Source organism: Bison bison, unplaced genomic scaffold (genome assembly GCF_000754665.1).
Source record: "Bison bison bison isolate TAMUID 2011002044 unplaced genomic scaffold, Bison_UMD1.0 scf7180017864098, whole genome shotgun sequence".
Classification (NCBI taxonomy): domain Eukaryota; kingdom Metazoa; phylum Chordata; class Mammalia; order Artiodactyla; family Bovidae; genus Bison; species Bison bison.
In genome coordinates this window covers 4,147,427-4,169,908 of record NW_011494670.1, presented here as the reverse complement: position 1 = coordinate 4,169,908, position 22,482 = coordinate 4,147,427, and the positions used below count along the sequence as shown (strand labels likewise).

The 22,482-nt window shown below is 39.3% G+C and overlaps 1 protein-coding gene across 10 annotated transcripts in view; it reads right to left on the bottom strand.

The window, feature by feature from the left end:
• The window catches only part of BBX (bobby sox homolog (Drosophila)), a 299,118-nt gene that overhangs the window by 30,112 nt on the left and 246,524 nt on the right, over window positions 1-22,482 (bottom strand). For all 10 annotated transcript variants that reach the window (XM_010838545.1, XM_010838550.1, XM_010838544.1 and 7 more), the window contains 4 exons: window positions 20,885-20,965; window positions 5,621-6,629; window positions 4,485-4,623; window positions 933-1,081 (listed from right to left, as the gene is read on the bottom strand). In XM_010838545.1, coding sequence (XP_010836847.1) covers window positions 933-1,081; window positions 4,485-4,623; window positions 5,621-6,629; window positions 20,885-20,965 — 1,378 coding nt within the window. The remainder of the gene's footprint in view (window positions 1-932; window positions 1,082-4,484; window positions 4,624-5,620; window positions 6,630-20,884; window positions 20,966-22,482) is intronic.

Here is a 22,482-nt window from a genome sequence, read left to right as displayed (position 1 = left end):
AAACCCCCACACTAGTTCTTCATCTCTCATTCACTACCTCTAGAGGAGAGCTACCAAATGAAGTTTTCCACCTCTGTGTGGAAAAATAAAGGTATACTTACTTGCCTACCAACTTCCAGACCTAAAGTAAACTCAGAAGAGAAGTTCTGCATGGGGAGCAATACTGTGGCTTTGTGTAGGACAGTTCTTCATTGTACTTGAATGTCCTGCGCTGGTTAGGATGTTTAGAACTCTAGCCTCTGCCATACTAATGTGCCAGGGGTTGTGACCACTGAAAATGCATACCCCACTCTTTAAAACCCCTCTAATGAACCGTAGTGTTGCCCCTCATGAGTGCTGAGACTCCCCAAATCCCCAGGCCACGCTGACAATTGAAAAAACTTCCTTGATATACACAGAGGAGAATCTGATATTCTTGAAAAAGAATATGTACATAGCACTTCTCTAAATTTAATAAAACCAATAAAAATTATATTGCCAAAGTATTACGGGGAGTTTTCTCTTCATTTGGTTCAATTGACAGTTAAGAATGGAATCTCCTGACTAGGTGAATGGAAGGATTTCACTGCCCCAGAGTCCAACCTGTTGCAGACACACAGAGAAACAGATGAACTGGGTTCAGCCAACTGTTCCTGCTCAAGAAAAGCTCAACATTCTCAGTCTGAATTCTGGACACAAGAAGGTCGAAGACCGTGTATAATTAAGACCTGAATATGGGCAAATGTATAGGTTGAGATGCCCAAGGACAAAGGTTGAAGAGACTTAGGAAGAAGACGAGAGAGAAAAGAGTAAGGCAGGAACCAAGATAACCCTGGAAAGCAACTGAAATTCCAACTCGCTACTGCTTCAACTGCAAAGGGAGCCGCAGACGGTCAGAAGAAGCTTCAGTTAGAGTCTGACCATGATGCAGGAAGGCACAGCACACATCTAACCTTTGCTGGTTTTAGTCGGTTCTGCGGACATATTTCCAGTCTTTTTCTTTTTCCTTGGGACAGGTACACATTTCCGGTCAAATGTAACAGGACTATACTGAGGGAGGCTGTTGAATTTCTTTTCAAATTCTTCATCCAGCTTTGTTGAGCTAATGAAAGAGGGGAGGGGAGAGACTCAATCAGCACATGATGTAAATATTTAAAAAGAAAACAATCTAAGATATATTTTAAGATATTCCATTTGAAAATGGGGTTCCTTAAGAATTAGGACATCGCTAAATTCTGTGCAAGGACATACAATATCTTTTTAGAAATGCTTGAGATTATACCAACACAGTTTTCTTAATAAACTCACATGACAGGTTATGTTATTACCTTAGAAAGTAGAAACATTATATAAAATAGCAGGGTATTATTGAAGTGGAGAATTTGCTGTTTTTTCCATTGGCACAGGAATTTTTTATTAAGTTCAATACAAAGCATATTCCATCCAAGTTTTTCATTCTAAAGATTCTCATGTATAGGCAAGTTTATTTATAGAAATTAGTAATTTATATTGATAACTTCGTAAACTTAATTAAAAAAAAATTACTGACTAGTTTGTGTGCATGCTAAGTTGCTCAGTCGTGTCTGACCCTATAGACCATAGCCTGTTAGGTTCTTCTGTCCATGGGATTCTCCAGGCAAGAATATTAGAGTGGGTTGCCGTGCCCTCCTCCAGGGAATCTTTCTGAAGCAGGGATAGAACCCTCATCTCTTATTGTCATCTGCATTGGCAAGTGAGGTCTTTATCACTAGTGCCATGCAGGAAGCCCAGTGACTAGTTTAGGACTTGATTAAAACACACATTTATCTGGAGAGTCCTGTGGACTGAGGAGCCTGGTGGACTACAGTCCATGGGGTCACAAAGAGTTGAACACGACTGAGCAACTAACACACAAAGAAGATATAAACAAATATTCTGAAGATTAGAAAAAAATTCTGGACAGTTGACCAGGATGAAGACAAAACATTCAAAGAGAAAAGTAAAGCCAGTTTTCCAAGTACACACCAGCAGAGAAGCAACATGACTTTAACGCAAACCACAAATGACTCCAGAAATGCCACCAGCAAAGTTGGGAAATCCTTGGACTGCTGCTGACTGTCTCTACGTAGCCCCACAGCAATGGCAGTGTGCCTGCTGGAAGTGAGGCTGGTTGCTGGCTTTCATTTATAGTGAGATTTATTAGCTAAGATGCAACCCAAACAGATGGGAGAAGCTGCAGGGGAACTGTTGTGCTTGGGAGATGGAAAATGGAAGGCATACTGGGAAGAGGGCAGCTTGGAGTACTCACTTGGCACAAGTTAACACGTTAGGCTGCTACCTGAGAAATGTACTTGAGGTGTGTTCACCTAAGACTCTTTTCTCAGTCTTGGAGGAATGTACAAGAATGGGGAGCACAAATAGGACAGTCAGATGATCATCAGAAAGGCCCCCCTGAAAAAGGCCATTACTAAGTTCTAACAAAGCAGTTAAAGGTGATGGCTTGTGGGTGATGTTCCTCCCTTAGTAAAATTTTCTTTTCTCACTTCAGTTAATAAATTATAGTACTGGAAAATCAGATAATATCTGATACTAATCAGTTGCTGTCAGAAAGCTATCTATAAGACGTGAATTTTTTAGATACTCTGGATAACCAAAAGAGAAATATGAAAATGTAAGCTGTAACTCCTTAGGTCCCTTGGGACTTTCCCCTGCCTTTTTTCACCTAGAATAATTACCTATGTTTTTCTTAAAGAAGTCTATAAAAGTAGAACTGCCAATACAGAGTGAATTTTCCTTGGCCACAGGTAACTAAACAGCACATTTTCTGTGATAAAAAGGTTTAAAATACTCATTTAGAAATCTCAGAGAAGATTGACAGATGTGGCATTTTTCACTGCTCATGAACTATGTTGGCATGTTCCAAATAAAGCAAGCCCAGACAATCTGATTCTGACAGGCCAATATTTAAAGAAGGGAGAGGGGGAAAGACCAGAGTTGTACCACTGATTTAGCCTGCAGAAAATCACACCCCCAGTTAAACACATGTGGCTTCCTAAGAAACGATTAAAACAAAAACACCCCAATCTCTTTTCAGGAACAGATTTGCAAAAGACTGTTTCACTTTTCTTGTTCCTCAGAGAAGACTGGTAAAAACATTCAGGAGTTTCTAATAGAAGCACCAGAGAACTTTCTGCTGGGGAGCCTTCAGGCCTGCATTATTTATTCCCTTGGGCTTTCACACTGTCTGCCTTAAGACCTATACCTCTCTCAGTGTGTAGACCTACAGGACAGTGGTAATTCCAGAAGATGGAGAGCACTGGCTCTAATGCTCAATTGTCACTTTTTAAGAAAATCCTGCAAATACTTCTGTGCTTGACAATGACAAATGTGAGGCTTTTCATGTCACTGTTTAAGCATAATGTCGGCAAAATAATCTGAACTTTGGACTTTAAAAAATATTAGAACAAAATATCTAGTTATAAATATATCATCTCAATATAAATAATACTGAGGAATCATCCTCATGAGAAATACTTTCCACCCTCCCACTGTGTAATGAGGGCCTTAAGATTAACCAGACCTGAAAGCATTGCAATGTCCAGTTGACAAAGTACATTATCCCACAAAAAGAAATGCAAATATTTATGGATAAAACAAATGTAATACTCCTAATGCATAAAATCTGCATACCTTTAACATACTTATGGAAAATACATTAAAATGTACTCATTTCTATTCACTGTATTCTTTTCAAATTCGGCTAATGAGAAAGCCAAAGGACAGTACGACTGAATATACAGATGCTTTCTTTTTTCACCAATATAAAGTATTGCATTGCCTATCAAAATGCTTTATGTTAAGCTTAGTATTAGGAGTCTGTCTTATATAATAAAAAAGAAAAGAATTCTTAATTATTTTACCTCAGTGTATGCTCCTTCTTGATATTGCATTTTAATACATAATTAATTGCTGAAATTTCTCTGTATTGAAAGAATATGCAATCTAATATTTTTACCTTAGAGCATTAGAACATGGTTTAAACAAAACAAGATTAGAGGTAGGAACATAATTTTATGCACATTCTCAGCTGCCATTATTTTATAAATGTGTACATAACCTTTATAAATATTATATGAAGTACATAGAGTATATAAAATTAGCAAAGTATAAACATGTGATATTCATCATAAACTTCAGATTAGAACTATATCTTGGTGATATGAAAGGATTTACAATGTCACACCACTAATAATACAAGGTGGACTTCAACTGAAACTCAGGCCTAAGTCTACAATCTACACATTTTGTACCATAATTAAAACATGAAAGACACTATTACTCACACACCATGCTAACAGCAGGAATCACAAGATGATCTGTATTTCTTCATGAGTTTACTAAGATCACAGTAAGTACTGACTGAATACTCAAAGAATAAGCTGTCAGTGATTTGTTTACCTTGAAAACTTAATACTACTGCACGTGTGGTCTGTGCTGCACGGCTGACTGTGCCCACAGGCACTTACCCAAGGACAGAGTCTTCCTTTGGCTTTGTCTTCTTGAACTTCTTGCTTCCACTGGTCCCACTCTGGCTGAATGTCCAGCTTTCTTCATTCCAACACCCCTCGTGATCAGACGAGTTTCCTTTTCCTGAGCTTCGTTTCCCTAAGGAAATTCAAAAGAGTGTGCTTGGCATATTGGGGTGGAAAGGAAATCATCTTAATTGCTTCATAAGTGACCTCTTGACCCCTTAGGCACTATTTGCATGATGCTATTTAACTATTTCAGAGAACTCAGGACCACCTTCAATAACAGAATGTGTAAAAAGTAACTTACAGACTGAGATCCACAGTCTCATAACTCAACAGGTGCTACTTGATGCATGAGAAAAACTACTATTTACTTTTCCATTACAGAATCAGCCTGAGGTGTGGGAGCCCTTTACTGCTGCACATTATTAATTCTAATTTCCCCAACACTTAGTGGAATGACCTCCCTGGAGCAATATGTACCCTTAAGGATCTCCATTCAGGATTTGTGAGACTTATTTTCATACACATCTATGGTTGGAATTTAGTTTGGCAAGAGGTAGTCCCCCAGTCAGATACTATATTTTAAAATAGATAAATGTACATGAAACCCTCTATGAAATAAAGGTATACACATTAACTAGTTTCTGGAACTGTTATGTATTAAAGAGCTATTCACTTCAATTACAGTTCTGATTATCTAGCAGGGAGGGCTAGATACATTTCTTGTTTCTAGAGTCTACAGGTCAAGAGTCTGTCAACCATACCTGCGTGATTCTGAAAAGTATTTCCATCAGTTAAAAACCAGACTAAGAGCTCTACACATGCAATACTGATCCTTCAAAACAAAAAGTCAGTTGACACCAGTGAAAAGGAAAAAGACTGGAGTAACTTAGAACACTTACATTCTGAGAATTATGTCTAAAATGAATAGAAACGTTCCTCTGTGGTGCTAAAACATATGGTAAAATGACAAATGTATATATTCTATAAACCACAAAGACTCATACAAGTCTAAGATACTATTTTGATACTAATGTTCTTTACTGTAGTCTTAATTGCTTCTCAATACCTCTAAAGGAGGAATTCTGCTAGGTTTTCATGTTCTTTCCAGATTTTGAGAAGTCGCTTACCTCTGTCAACATTAGCTCGCAGAGAGGTGAGCATGCCCTCAGACACCAGGGTTTTATAAAGAGCACCTTTGCAAGACCTCTCCGATTTCCGGGAGCCACAAGTCTCTATCTTTCTGTGACAGTCACTGTCCTCAGGCTTGGCCTGTCCTGACAGGGTGGGTGGTAGCGCATCCTCCGTGGGGGTCAATGGTTCTGCTTTTATACCCTCTGGCACCTCACCAGAAATGTTCTTGCTGGCAGAAATGCTGATAAAATCTGGAGGTCTTGACTCTTTGGTGGGGTCTGAGGATTTCTCCTTTGACATTTTCTTCTCTCTAGATTTCACTTTTTTCTTTGGTGGCTTGGCATCCAAAATACTCCCCTTTCCACTGGAGGATGGGCGGACCTTCTTGCGAGGGGTATCTCCAAGCTTCTCGATGCCCCAGTCTCCCTTGGCCACAGCCTCAATGGTGTACATGACACTCTCGATATCTGACTCCGAGGACTGCCTCTTCTTGCAGGCCTTCTTGGGTGTGGATTTATCATTTCCGTGTCGATCCATTTTGTTTTTCTTCTTTTTCTTTTTTAGCTTCTCTGGTTTGCTTAGTGCTGTGGGATCCTCGATGATCATGATTCCATGAGGATGGCATATGTGGTCCTTTCTACTGGGAACATCGCTTATTATTATCTTGCTACTGGCAGAGTAGGAAAAATCAGGGAAGTGACCACATTTTTGATCTTCCTCTAATTCTTCCTTTTTAATTTCTTTGGGAGCTTCCATTTTTATACCTATTATATCATCCATTCGCAGCTCCTCAAAATTTCTTATTTCCTTAGAATCTCTTACATTTTCCTTAGCTGATTTTTCAAATTCTGCTTCTTTCTGTAACCTGGCTTCATCCGTTTTCTCCATTTTTGTGTCTCTTTCTTCCTTTCCCTTCTCCAATTCTTTAATTCTTCCACCATCTAATTCTTTTGCTCTTATTAGCTTTGATTCTTCCATTTTCACCCCCTCTGATGCCAGGCACATCTAAACAGTTAAACACAATGAGAACAAAACACATTATTGCATACCTGAAATTACCTTAAACTTTTAAATTGCATCCTTAAAAAAAATTCAAAACAAACTTCAAACTTTACAATAACAAGTCCACTTCTGAAAAACTAACATTCAAATTAATAAAAGTTTCATAATATATTCATTCAGCTCTGGAGGAACACACACTCAAATTGTCATCTTCCAGTTTCTGATGAAGCTTTTCATATGAAAATGAGATTTGGTAAAAGGAGGGGGGAAGCCAGTTTGTAAGACCTGGGCTTGAGTCCCAATTTTGCTCCTTGCTAACTCTGTATCTACAATGAGTCATTTCAGCCCTCAGTCCTCTGCTGCCTTTGTGAGATAAAAACGATGATGATAGTTATCTCAGAGGATCCTGTGAGGTGTAAGTGAGATGATGCGTGCATGGCAGTGCTTAGTAAATCATCCCCAAACTCTATTCAGATATTTACCTTTTCTTTTTTTCTTGGGGAAACATGAGGGAAATAGCAACAATTTCTACCTAATCACTTGAAATTAGAAATTATAAGATGAAAGCTCTGAAACATAAGTAGTAGGTTGCTTTCTTTAAAAAACTTGTTAGCAAACTTGATCTGATCCGAACTTACATGACTGTAAATTCTGACCAGAACTATAATGAAAATGCTTTGCATTGCTAATTTATCTCAGCGTGACTATACATATTTTGGCTATCAAATCTCCATGAATTTGAATATATACTGGAGGAATGAATGGCATACTGTAAGATACATATACTATATCACTTTCCCTAAAATATGAAAATTTTTGAGTATCAAAACAGATCTGGCAGCAATTTGGTTAGTTTTTAAACTCCCCAAATTTCACATATAGGACATTAAAGGAGACTGTTGCCATCTTCCTCTGCAGCAGCTCTAGGTACTTTGAAACTGCAATCTGAAGCTATTTTCAAAAAAGGAAATTATAGTTCATTGTAAAATTCATCTTCAATACCTAGGTTTTCACTCAGAAACACTCCCTGTAAGGTGCCCAGGTGCCAGACCCACTAAAGGTATAAGGATCAGTAATGCCCATCCCACGCTGTCCTGATAGCCTCCACCCCAGCCCCCCAGCACCTCTGAGGAATTCATCACAGTGACAAGGCTGATGAGACCAATGGCAGCACAGGAATTCTTAGCCATTACTCATTTTATCTACTTTGCACTGACTGTCAATTTAGAGGAAAAAGACTATTAGGGCATGCTGAGCCCCCAACATTAAGTACATGAGTAGGAAACTGAACTGTTTTAAAAGAAAAATCACCATTTTACGGAATGGCAAGTTGCCAGAGATTGTTAACAGCTATAAAGATTTCATTTTTTAAAGTATCCATTTTAAAATGGATAATACATTGAATTAAACATCAGATACTATTTCACCTCATTATTTCCCTTAGTAATTTCAGGGCATCTCAAATCCTTCCATAAGAATTATAGTATGATTAATTAATCTGGGAAGAAACTGGTGAAAGGCTGGGGGAAGGCAGGCAGTGTGAGGTTTCTTTAAAGAAATGAAGGTGACGAGAGTACCCAGTCCTTTAGGATCATTCACAGGAAACATCTGAAATACTACAAATTTACAACAGAGCTGTCTTTTTCAGGAGATCAGTTAACTTTTAGGCCTCAGCAAACAGTTATGAAGACTGAGAAGTTCCCTTTATTAAACCCAACCAAAAAAAAAAAAAAAAAAATCAAAGCAAAATGTAATTCTGAAATACTGATACATTCATCTTCCCTGTGTGCTTTACTCTCAGGGGAGATCTGCTGTTTTTGTCTTAATTTTGAAATAATTTTTATTTTCCTTTCTCAAATATACTAGTCCTTCATGAATCTAACTGTCCCAAATGGGGAGAGACACTATGCTAGTTCTGGCAAGAAGGCTAGAAAGGCATCATCAAGGTAAATTTTATAGTTTCCAAGCACTATCACTCTGGTGGCCTTTAGTAAGTCATTTCAGGGACCTTTGCCACACAGGCCTTGATTTTCACAGTGGTGAACCAATGGTTTGCATTTGCACAGGTTCATCTTAGCAAACCCAATAACACTTTGCAAACTCTATTCTCAGCTTCAATATATTTCAGAATGATGCTCCTCATCACCCCTGATAGGATTCTATAGCTAGGAATGAAATGGAACAAATGCAGACATTCACTCTGGGGACATATTCCAGGAAATAGCATAATATTTCTTGGGAAGGTAATTACACTGAGCGTAGTCAAGCTTTCCTTCCTTGTTTCAGGCTCTTAAAAGTTCTTTCATAAATAGAGCATGCTAATTTTAAATTACAAGGAAAACAATTATATGGCTGGAAGTTAAATTATAACAATAAAACAAATAACTACAAATCACAAATCTCACTAACCAAAACCCAAAACACACAGAAATCAGACTCTCAGAGTTGAGTGTTGCTCTAGACTTATCTAATTATCTAATGTTATCTAATTTAACATTCTTCCTAGTATAGAAATTCATTTTAATAAAATACTAAAATACTTTGGCCACCTCATGCGAAGAGTTGACTCATTGGAAAAGACTCTGATGCTGGGAGGGATTGGGGGCAGGAGTAGAAGGGGATGACAGAGGATGAGATGGCTGGATGGCATCACTGACTCGATGGACGTGAGTCTCAGTGAACTCCGGGAGTTGGTGATGGACAGGGAGGCCAAAATTCTAAGGTAACCCTATTAGTCCTGGTTGTTCCCTGAAGCCACTTAAATCAATTCACTCATTCTCTTATGTGACAGACTTCCAAATTCTAGAAGACAGACTTTATGCTCCTATGAGTCTCTCCCCCGGGCAAACTGCTCATAATATGTAAAGGCTTCCTGGCCTTTTAAAAGTTGGGTCCCTTTTATCTAGATGCAGTATGGTCATCCTGAACTGAGAATGGACTTGATTGAAATAAAGTGGGTTCCTGTGCGAGCACTGTACTTGCCCAAGGCCACACAGTGAGCCTCGGAGCTTATACTTAAATCCATATGAGGATATAAAGGCTGAGAAATGGCAACAGTACATCCTCCAGTGAGTTGTTATGAGGCAAAAATAAATGAATGTGTGCAAATAAAACTCGCAAATGACGATAAGTCTGGAAAACACTCATTTTTCTTAGATTAAGTTCCTAGCTATCCTGTAATACTCCAGGTGAAAAGTGAAACTATTTGTCAGTTGATATCAACCTTAATCTTCTAATGGGGACCAAAGATGAACTTGCCCCACTGTTTTTTTTTTTTTTTTTAAATTTAAAAAAACAGGTCAAATTTCTGGCTTGGATTAGGTTTGTAGTCAATTAAAATTCTGGACTACCCACATGCTATGCTGGGGAGCTTGGTCTCTGCCATTCAATATGTTTATATTTTTTGTACCTAGATGTAAGATTTTTCACTTTTCCTTACAAAGTACATCCTTTCAAAATCTGAATTAAATTACCTTCCAGTTTGGTCTTATACACATATTTGATAAAGTTGCTTTTTGTGTTTTGGTCCAAATCTTTGGTAATAATGTTGAGTAGGACATGGCCAAAGACACAGCCTTCTGACAAACCTTTAGAGCCCTTCCAATCAGATTGATTTTGAACCTTAGTAAACTTTAGCAACCTAAGAATGTTTAATAATCCACTCTAAATTCCTCCCATTCTGCTTACAAGAACATCGTTTAAGATGACCTGTCAGAAGTTTTGCTGAAATCTGGACTCAGTATGCCAACAGCATTCTCTCAGCCTATTTTTAAGCTTAGGAAATAGAAAATGAGGGTGGCTTGTGCAGTAGTCAGGGACTAAGTACACAAACAGAAACAATGGAAGGCATATCTAGCTAAGGGAATTTATGGCTTGGAATGAATTGATTACACAGGTTATGAAGAACTGGAAAACCCAAACAGGAGGTGGTGAGGTAACCCAGGGATCAGCCACAGCAGGGAGCCATGGCAGGACAAATGGGGGAAGGAGTGCTATGAAGCCAGGAGCTAGGTCCTTGGTGGAAGATGGACCCATGGTGGGCCAAGCTCCTGGGCGCTGGATACATGAAAGAGATGTTGTCTTTGCTTATCCCTATCCCTTCTCACCCCTTCCTGCACAATCCCAGATTCTTTCTTCCTCCCATCCTGCAATTTTTCTGCCAGAGTCTCCCACTGGCTGAATCCAGGTGGAAATCAGGGGACACGGGTAACCAGGAAAGGGAGTCTGGGGCCACCTGAGATATAAGCCAGCATACAGGACACAGAGATCCTGGGGACACACATTAGACAGTAACTGTGGGGGTGGAGCGGGGAGACTTCCAATAATTCCCAGTTTTCATCTTCTTTTTTATGAGTTCAAATATGATTAGAAGTGATTTTCAAAAGTTTCTAGGAAATAGCAGTCTATATTTTCACATGACATCAACAGAACCCGGGAACAGCTATGGATTTAGTACCTCTTAGAAGATGTAAAAGAGTTGGACATGCCTTAGTGACTCAACAACAAACAAAAAACCAAAGAACATGCCATCACTCCTGCTGCTACTGCTGCTGAGTCACTTCAGTCATGTTCGACTCTGTGTGACCCCATAGACGACAGCCCACCAGGCTCCCCCGTCCCTGGGATTCTCCAGGCAAGAACACTGGAGTGGGTTGCCATTTCCTTCTCCAATGCATGCAAATGAAAAGTGAAAGTGAAGTCGCTCAGTCGTGTCCGACCCTCAGTGACCCCATGGACTGCAGCCTTCCAGGCTCCTCCATCCATGGGATTTTCCAGGCAAGAGTACTGGAGTGGGGTGCCATTGCCTTCTCCGGCCATCACTCCTAGATGTGAGCAAATTCTGTTACTGAGAGGCAGTTTCAAAAGGCAGGGATTCTAGAGCCAGACTGTCCATGACCAAGGATTGGCTCTGCCACCAATTAGTTCCTTTTTTCTAAACCTTTTTGTGCCTCAATTTCCCAATCTCTAGAATGTGGATATTAATACAGTGCTTGCCTTAGGAATATTGAGGGGTTCAGCAAACTGCACATGTATAGCACTTAAGTTGGTATCCAGCACTGAGCAAGAATAATGCACTGTGACAACCACCCCTTTGGGGGCTAATGCCATGTAGGATAAATGCTGGCTATTATTTAGTAGTAATATTCGTACTGGTATCATTAATAGAACATCATGGCCCTCGCAGATCAACTGCTCCAATTTTTCATTCTAGGGCTGAACGACTCTATACCATGGGGAAAACCATATCCAACAACATTAGATTCAGGAAGATCTTAAATCAATTATCTTTCAAGAAGCATCTCTTACTAAAGATATAATCAAGCTCAGTTCCCCTTTTGGGTACAAGCATCGTTTAGTGACATCTACTTTTGGGTGTATATGTAACACTTCAGTGGGACTCAGGAAAGTGCAAACCAACGACATTATATACACGTATGCAAGGATGCACACATAGTGGACACAGAAGAACATAAATCAATGTGAACTCAAGTGAATAAAACTGCACAGGATTAATGTCTGTTATTAATTAGCTCATCTGCCCTTAGTAGAGGGTTGGTTGTTAATCAGGACTTGAAACAGAACATGCCTTAGTAAATGACGATTTATTCTTCTATTATTATTTTAAATAGAACAATAACCTTCTTTAAATGTGAGAATGGAAAATCATCTGTAGGACACCTGCTGGATGGCACTCCCACAGCTGTACTCAAAGAAGTTAAAATGTTAATGTTTTAAATCAAATGCTGGGCATAAATATTTGATATCTACTGTCTATTCCCTCAGGTATTATTCTATTTTTAATAACTGTAACTCGGAGTGGGGGGCACAAAATATATCCTGTTCACCTTTGTATTCTCCTCCAAGAATATCCTAGTAGCTTTCAAAATGAAGGCATTCAAAAGATAATTGTGTTGGATTGAATGGTTCATTAGTTCCGAGGTAAATGATGAATCTAAAATGTATTCTGATTAATACCAGGAAAGAGTTACGAGTCTATAAAAAACAATGCTAATTATGACCATGCTGTGGCTTGGCCCAGACCACAATCATACTGTCCTTAGTTATGGTTCCCAGGAGCACCCGTGAAAATCACTCACCAATATTTTAATTTTACCTCTGACAATTGGAAACACACTGAGATTTATTACTATTTCGTGTAGTCAGAGTGGCCTGATAGTGATGTGCTAGAAGAAATGGAACTCACTCCCCCCAACAAACAAAAATCATCATGCTGAAACCTAGATCCTTTGAATGTACATGCTGGACAGACACATAAAAAACTATCCTTTTCAAAAATGATTGCAGAGAAAAAAATAAAGATATTGAAATCTTTATAAAGATAAAATGGAGGGTTTTTTTTTTTTTTTTGTATTCCTGAGTTCAGAGAGGCTGTCATTTTCAATTCACGTAAGACCACACCTTAGGCTCGGGGTTTGTTATTGGGGAGTTGCTTTAAAGGCATAACAAATCTGTACTACAACAAACGTTTATCTCCTCAAAGCAAAGACGTTTCAAAATGCATTCCTTTCAACAAATGTTAAGATAGATTCATTTATTAAAGTGTCCTGCTTTAAAAGACTGAGTGAAATAACCAGTGAAAAATAATTAATCATGTGCACTAGATAAGAAGTAATACCATAGAAGAAGATGCCCTGAACTAGTACAAAGAAATGGGTATGTAGCTCCAAAATATACCATATTATTTCAGTCTTAATTATATTTTGTCTTTCATTGTCTGTTATCAAGGAGCCAGCTCAATTAAAAACAAGGCAGTGTGAAAACAGACCCACTGACACTAATCAAGAAGTTTCAATTTCAAAATTTCCGCTTTTTAGTACAAAACAAATGTTTTGCAGCCAAGGTATGTTTAAAGTGATTTTGTACTGGCTTATTATTTGCCAAAACAGTGTAGACATAACCCCAGGATGACGTTCAGCAGTGTTCTTCCAAGATGTGCATCTCTCCCATAATTACATAGAATCAGAATGTTTTTGCCATAAAAATATACTGGCTGATGGTTTCACAGAATAAAGAATAGCATCACTGCTAAGAAAATTCAATTTTCTTTATTATAAAAGATAACTGGTCACACAACAGTGGTCTAAGTGTCTCTCAACACTAAAATCTGTGCATCTTAAATAGCTTACTATTTGCTTTGCTGTAACAACTGGGCCAGGTGGAACGGTGGTTTAAATGTTTATATGCTATTTCTTCAGGAACTATACCATTTTTAAAGACATTAGATGGGGTTGGGATGGCCTTTGTTTCAAGAGGCCGTCTACTGAAGTCTCCTTCAATGGTATTAAAGGAAGTCATTAGGTGTGTTGCTATATTTCAGTCCCTACAAAAGTAAATTGGTGTAATTAGAAATACAATGAAAAGTTTTAGCATAAGGGTTTTCTAAAAATGACCTGTAACTGCACAAAAAGGAAAGAAATGCACCACTTCAAATAAAAGGCCCCTTCAAATACATAGTAATTATATATAGACTTCTGTTTTGTGATAAGGGTGTAGGTGAAGCCGGGAACGACATGTTGAGGTTCTGGGCTTCAGGGGGCTGCAGCAGGATGAAGGGAGAACAAGGACACAGCAGAACACAGAAACAGAGTCACATCTAAATACCACTGATGACTGCCGGTGGTGGGGCCGGAATGCTAACATGAGGGATGAGACTTCCTACTTTTATCAATATATTATATAATTCTGTAATTTTAACATAATTCAGCTTTTCTTAAAGTGAGCCATAATTTTCCATAAGATTTAATTTTTATAGTTACTGTAGTAAATTCATTGTTACCCATCCATTTGATTTTCATCATATGTGGTTTTTGCAAGTTAGAATGTAAGAAAAACTAGGGTGTTGAGGCCTCTGAAAACATCTCCTTTTTTTCAATAAGTAGGGTTAATGAAAACTTTTGCAATTCTCTGGGACCCACCATACTCCAAATCTTGCTTATTACATCTATGAAGAGTGTATCTGGAGAGGTCCAGCATTCTCTTTCTTCAGCTGCACCATAGCAGGTGATTTGCTTCACGAATTGTGATAGAGAAGAAAAGTACAACACAGATGAAGCCAGCAATCCTATGGTGACTGGAACATGGGTTTCTGCTTTCCAAACTCAACCATTTACCTAGCTAGCCATCTCCTCATACAGACTCTGAGTACTGGATGTCCTCAGTTATCTCTTCTCCCTCAGCATGCTTTTCTACTTTGGGGCTCCCCACCAGGTTTACAAACATCCAGCTTTCTTGAAGTCAGGCTCCAAGATCAATCAGGGCAAACTTCTGGAAGCCCTTCTACACACTCAAGTTCAGGGCTGGAGTGGTTGCTGACTCCCTTCCTTTCCCTCTGATACAGACTCAGTTGTCACAACCAACTGGATCCCTTGCAGTCTGCCACCCCCACAGCCAGCAAGCGAATCTCTTCAAAGGCTGCTCTCACCACTGCACTCCCCTGCTCCAAATCTTCGATCACCCTTCATTATTTTCAAGTACAAGTATCTCTGCTTCACACTAAACACCCTCCCAATTCTGACTTGCAGCGACACTCTACCTTCACCTTGCATAAATCTCCCAGCACAGCCCTGCACTCACGCTCGGCTGATTTACTTGTTGTCATCTACCTATTTCATGTCTGCCTGCCTTTATCTCTTTGCTGTATCTCCCCCATCTCTCCGTTTAATATGCATAAATCACCATCTCCAGTGTGTATGGCTGGTTAGGTAGAAAAGGCAGGGGGCGGGGAGGGGAGGAATGCAAATGCAAACAAGTGCAAATGGATACTGGCAATGACTGCTGGACTCAGAGTCTGGACTCAGTAGGGAAAGGAGAGGACAGTGACATTTGTACCACAAACACCTCTCCAAGGGGGCAGCCACTTATCAGCTCTGACCACCCTGTTCTCATGCAGAGGCTGGTCCAGTGTCTCCAGGCCCTCTATGCTTTCAAGAGAAGTCAAAAGTATGCATTTACTTGAAATCTATAATTTGAAAGTATCAGCCACTAATTCAAATGTAAGATATAACACAGGTCAACAAATTGTGGGCCAAACAGAGCATCTCTTAAAGGTGGGTGTGGCCCAAAGGCTGCTAGTTTCAACCTCTGTTCCCCAAGAACTCCTTCAAAGAACCATCTATCTTCATGCTTCCTCCTCGGTGCTGAGTCCCCAGAGCACTCCAGCTGAATCCACTGCTCCGTTTACTGATTTTACACATTCACTTTGGGTATCATTCAAATTGAGCTTCCTCATCTCATTGCATGATTTCCTGTGAAACCACTTGCACCATTAATTTATTTCTTATCCCTTAACTTTTTACATTTTATCTCCTTACAACCGGAGAACAGGTTCCTAGAGGACAGGAGGTGTACACTATAATTTCCTAAAGTCCTCACAGTATCTCCCAAAGTATTTTCGCAAACAGGCACTTATTTAAGGGTGTAAGATGTATCTCGGCAGTTGCAAAAGTAGAATCACTTTTTAAACAGGAAATATCAGCTCCATTTCTTTGACAGCAGTCTTGAACAATCTGTCATCCTATTCAGCCATACACATATGTGTAGGAGTAAGCTGTCTTCCATAGAGCCTTCTATAACGTGCAAACTCCTGTAACAACTAACTTGCACAGTCTTTTATATTTATCTAAAACAAGTGACAGAATAGCACAGTGTTGAAGATCCCAGGCTGTGGAGAGACTGCCTAGATTTCTAGCAATGCTCTAACACTTCCTGTCCATGTGACCTTAGGTGAATCACGAAACTTCTCTGTCCTTTTTTTACTGTGTAAAAGAGGAATGATGATAATACTGGCCTCAAAGGACAGGTGTAAGAATTCAATGACTACATTATAAAGTACATGAAAGAGTACCTAACACACTGTAGATAACAGATATTGGTCATTTTTATCTTATGATAGATATAAAAATTACTTGCAGATAAAAAAATTAGAAGTAAAATAGTAATACTTTTAGGCTTATGCTCCAGCCCCTTAATGCATTCCAAACACCAAACCTGGATCTGGAGTTAAGGTCTTCCAACACCACTGACGTCAAAAGAAAGCTCGCAGGTTATCTCACTGTACATCCCTATGCAGGTGGCGTCAGCTGCCTCACTGTTAACAGCATGGAATAGGCTCTCAGAAACAACTGTTTTCCAGAATAAATGAATAAACTGCTCCACTTGCTGTACTGAGCAATTTTAGTAACAGATATCTTTAAGTGTAGCATTTTCTTTGAGAAAATGCACAGATAAAGATGTCTCTGTGAGTCTCCTCTGCTGTTCTTTATGTGACCTGACCTAATTAATTGCAAAAGGAAAGGAAACACAATACATTATAGTACCTGCACCAATTAACTGATTAACTGAACAGTATGAACCTCATGGAGGTTCAAATATAAAAGACTGTATTTTTCACAATTCCCTGACCTTAGCAGCACAGTGCCAAATCTCCCTTCCTAGCTGGAGTAGATTCCTGAAAAATAACTGGAATAGATCCCAGAATTTTCAGGTCTCTTTCAGCTATTAAAAATCCACCCAATTTAAAATGCCTATCAAATGCCTAAAGAGCCTTCTGCTGGAGGATCTCCCGGCTTGGGTGCTGGGAAATGGGGAGGGGTCCTCACAATGAGAGTGCAGGCCAATCTAAGTCCCTCTCTATCTGCTGCCAGCCTCTTCCAATTTTCTTTTTGCCTGTTAAAGTGGGTGTAAGCACAGCAACAAATATATGCCTACCATATTTCTTGCTTTTCTCCAAGAGAAGAATTTTCTTGTAAGAAACAGCCTGTCTTTGGGAGGGCTGCTCAACCACTCCCCCTGTGCCCAGCTGCAGGAATGAAGCTGGGAAGGGTGAGTGGTTACATCTTGGGTTGGTTCCTGGCCCTTCCTTCACAAGACATAAAGCCACTGGTTGAAAGGACAGAAGAAGGGATGGTGGAGGTAAAATCAACTAGCCCTGGTTATGTTTTTGTTCCTACTAACTCCATGTAAGACTGAACGACCTTGGTAGGGATGTCAAGGACAAAGATGATATACAAAATATTGAACAGGCAGAGTGCTAAGCAACCAGAAGGGATGTGGTGTCAGGGCTGGAACAGGGTGTTGCAGGCCCCCTGCTGCGCCCTCTAGTTGCTAGGAGAGTCGCTGCAAAGGTCCTCAGGGGGCAGGGTCCCAGTCTTTTAACCAACAGTAAGAGGTGTTTTGGTATTTTAGTACTGGGACAGCTGTTCTGGTGCAAACCAACTGAACAACACTCCTGCAGTGGGAGTTCCTCAGACTGTCAAATGAGAGATCAGACAGTCCCAGGCCAGCCCTCTCCCCATGACTGGCCCACAGCCTCTTGCCTGATTAAGTCGAACTACCTTCTACTTGTTCATTTGCCCCTGGAAAACAAATGCGTTTTTGCAATGCCAGGAGAGAGAGCGCAGCAAGCTGTTCTAAGTCTCTGCCTGCTGTTGATTTCCTCTGGTTCTTTTTGCTTGGTCAGAGAGGAGAAGGCAGCAGCAATAAATCAATATCTAAAACGCTGCTTGCTTCTTGCCAAACCATGAGAAGACACTTCTTCACTCAGTCCTTAACAGGGCTTCTCTCAAAGCTGTCTTCAGTGTGTTTGAGAGAGGCCAGAGGTGAAGAAGAGGAAGTACTTCTCTGCTTTCCTCCACACGACAAGGAGAAAAGCCATGATACTCCAGTGACTGCCCAGCCTGTGACACCCCACCCCTGGGGTTAGGGTGGGGACAAGAAGGGAAACCCTTAGTGGTCGATCGGATGGCAGCTCGGTTAGGCTGTCTCTTTATAAATCCTGAGAGAAGATCTGGCCCAAACTGAAGGTGGCTTGTTGGGGGCTTTCCCTTTGGAATGTGTGAATTTAAAGCTATTCTTTACGATTTCTGACAACAGCAACAATTTGGGCCACAGGAAAAATTCTCTTCAATACCCTGTCATGCTTATCTAAAGAGGTACCTGAAATAATTAAATATTATATTCTGTTCAAGAAAAGATGAACATCAACTACACAAGGAAGAAAAAATAACTGAGGAAGCATATTTCCACTGGTGATTATTTGGAGATGCTGATTAATCCATTGTGCATATATTTATGTTTAATTAAAAACTGGGAAGGCTTTAGGATATTACTCTAAAACACACTCTATTAGCATTATGGCATCATATTCATGTGGTGCAAATAATAATGTGAGATTTTCTCAGTAAATAATTTTTCACCGACCCTGTTTTATCAAAAGCATATATTTTTACTCAGATGTTATATGAAGCTAAGTCTGAGTATAAGCTGATTTGCTATATAATTGGAATAGGCTTATTGCAGTCATTTTACCCCTTTAAATTACGACACCAGCACTGAAACATCTGTTAGACCATAGCATCTGTTTCATATTTGGGATGCATCCCTACAAATTAGAAGAGTGTTCTTTTTAATGAGCTCTGATTTAATGGGGAATCCTTTTTTTTTTTAATGACTGTTGTGCCAAAGAAAGAAAATGAAAAGACGAATTTTCATTGCTCTAGCACCCCCCACAGCAAGGCACCTCTAAGGCCCATACATTTCCAATACAAAACTATCTAATAAATATATATTTACGTTGAAAGTTAGTTTGTTTTATAGATTGAAAGTTGAAAGTGTTAGTCGTTCAGTTGTGTCCGACTCTTTCACCCCAGGGACTGTAGCCCACCAGGCCCCTCTGTCCATGGAATTCTCTAGGGAATGGGACATCATTCTTTCTCCACGGGATCTTCCCAACCCAGGGATGGAACCCAAGTCCCCGGCATTGCAGACAGATTCTTTACTATCTGAGCCACCAAGGACAGATTAGTGTTGTTTAATATTTAAAAGATCATATGTATAAGTTTGTGCGTATATATATATATAAACACAATCCTCCCCTCCAGGAAGAGCCAAAATGGCTATACATTCATATAATTTAAGAAAAATAGTTATTTCTTTCAAATAAATTATTTTGACCAACTATATAGTCTTAGATACTTGACAAATGTATGACCTATAGTCTCCCTGCTTACGAAGACATGGTTACAACTCTAAAGGCACACTCATTGCCAGATCTTTACCACTTTAGTTCTACCAGAAATAGTACCTTGCTACTGACTTACCCAGTTCTTTCAAAAACTACTCCCTGTGGTCTCCCTAAGTTTTCTAGTTATTCCCAGCCCTCTATTTTGAGTCTGAGTTTGTCTTATACAAGAAGCATGTCAGCTTCATGTCAGATACAACTGGGTTAGTTTGTCCCACTGTTTACATACTTTACTGTTTATGCTTCTAATTTGGATCTGGCTGGACTTAGATAGTTAAAATTCCTAAATTTTAATGACACAAGCTACCATAAAATTTAGAAAATGACTGGCTGTCCCATTAAGTTCAATAAACTCAAAATAATTTATCACACACACACACACACTCAGAAGAAACTGAAACTGACTGGAAGGAAGACAGAAAACAAGAGAGAAAGTTTAATGGAGATATTTGGTTACCCATTTTGTACCTCCTAATTTGTTTCACTGAAAGAGAAAACCGCTACAACAGTGTCTGGTGCTAAAGACATTTGTCCTACACGTTCCCTTTAAGGCAGAGTGGTCACAATTTGGCAAAGGAAGTCCCCCTCCTGCCCGCCCCAGTAACAATCACTTTCGGCATCTTCCTCCCTGACTGTTCCCATCAAGTGAGAGTTCTGTCCTTCACAGGCTTTACAAAAACATCTTTTTTACTCAACCAAAGGAATAGTAGCATTTTATATCCATGTCACATCAAATGCACAGCTGAGAGATGCTATTAAACCAGACTTCAGAACATGTCATTTGAGTTCTTCACTAAAAAAGCCCCCCAAATTAAAACATCAACTACCTGATTTAAAAGTAGTGCTTTCCAGAGATTTATAGATGTTATTAATATAAGAGAATCAGAGAAGGGGAAAATTACCTAGACCATTTTTCTGGGTTTAGGATGGACTTACTTTATCAATTCGAGAGAGACAAAAACTGACCTTATTTTAAAATACTATCTGTGAAAGGATTTTGCTATTTCCCTGGATAACCTTTTTCAATGCTTGATGACTTTTAGTAGCAAAAGTCCACTTTCCTTAAATTAAAGATGAACCCCCCTCATTGTTGAAAATTATATACAACACACATTATGGTCACAGGTGAGATAGCTCAGTTTAGGCAACACTGTTATGATTAACTTTTTTGTGACTTCAACCACTGCAGATCTATCATAATGTATTCTTAGAAACTTGCCTCAGCCAGTTGAAAGAGTGCAGACTTTCCACAGCGTTTTACAGGTTCAGCACCACCCAAGTGTGAAGTGTTTGAAGAAATCTATATGGAAAACAATTCATATAAAGAATATTAATTGTGATATCAGAATTTTTGCTCTCCATTCACACCCATTCAGGAACTTTCCTTAGTTTTATAAGAATACCATTGCTTTCAAGTGTCAAATAACTTAAATGCGTTAGGTTTGGGATTATAATTTCGAAATCAGTATTAGTAAATAACCTCAAAAATAGCAACAAAAAAACCAGTGTGACTTGGGTGGCTGTTGAACTATACCAAGTATGAGTATTCCAGGCTTTAAATTTAACTCTATAACCTTAAAACAAGTTATACATTTCCACTTCCATATAAACACCAACTCAGCAACTGGTCATATAGAAAAGAGATTTAGTATCATTTAACAAAAAGCAATTAGCTAATTTTTTGTTGAAATATTATTTGGGATCCCTGTGAAAAGATAGCAACAAGGCAGTCAACAAATATTTTTTTGAGAATTGAACAGAAATGTGTTAGGCAATATGACAAGTGTTAGCCAATATTACAAATAGCCGTGAAAAGAAGAGATGAAAAGCAAAGGAGAAAAGGAAAGATATAAGCATCTGAATGCAGAGTTCCAAAGAATAGCAAGAAGAGATAAGAAAGCCTTCCTCAGTGATCAATGCAAAGAAGTAGAGGAAAACAACAGAATGGGAAAGACTAGAGATCTCTTCAAGAAAATCAGAGATACCAGGGGAACATTTCATCCAAAGATGGGATCGATAAAGGACAGAAATGGTATGGACCTAACAGAAGCAGAAGATATTAAGAAGAGGTGGCAAGAATACACAGAAGAACTGTACAAAAAAGATCTTCACGACCCAGATAATCACGATGGTATGATCACTCACCTAGAGCCAGACATCCTGGAATGTGAAGTCAAGTGGGCCTTAGAAAGCATCACTACGAACAAAGCTAGTGGAGGTGATGGAATTCCAGTTGAGCTATTTCACATTCTGAAAGATGATGCTGTGAAAGTGCTACACTCAATATGCCAGCAAATTTGGAAAACTCAGCAGTGGCCACAGGACTGGAAAAGGTCAGTTTTCATTCCAATCCCAAAGAAAGGCAATGCCAAAGAATGCTCAAACTACCGCACAATTGCACTCATCTCCCACGCTAGTAAAGTAATGCTCAAAATTCTCCAGGCCAGGCTTCAGCAATATGTAAACTGTGAACTTCCAGACGTTCAAGCTGGTTTTAGAAAAGGCAGAGGAACCAGAGATCAAATTGCCAACATCCACTGGATCATGGAAAAAGCAAGAGAGTTCCAGAAAAACATCTATTTCTGCTTTATTGACTATGCCAAAGCCTTTGACTGTGTGGACCACAATAAACTGTGGAAAATTCTTCAAGAGATGGGAATACCAGACCGTCTGACCTGCCTCTTGAGAAACCTATATGCAGGTGAGGAAGCAACAGTTAGAACTGGACATGGAACAACAGACTGGTTCCAAATAGGAAAAGGAGTATGTCAAGGCTGTATATTGTCACCCTGCTTATTTAACTTCTATGCAGAGTAC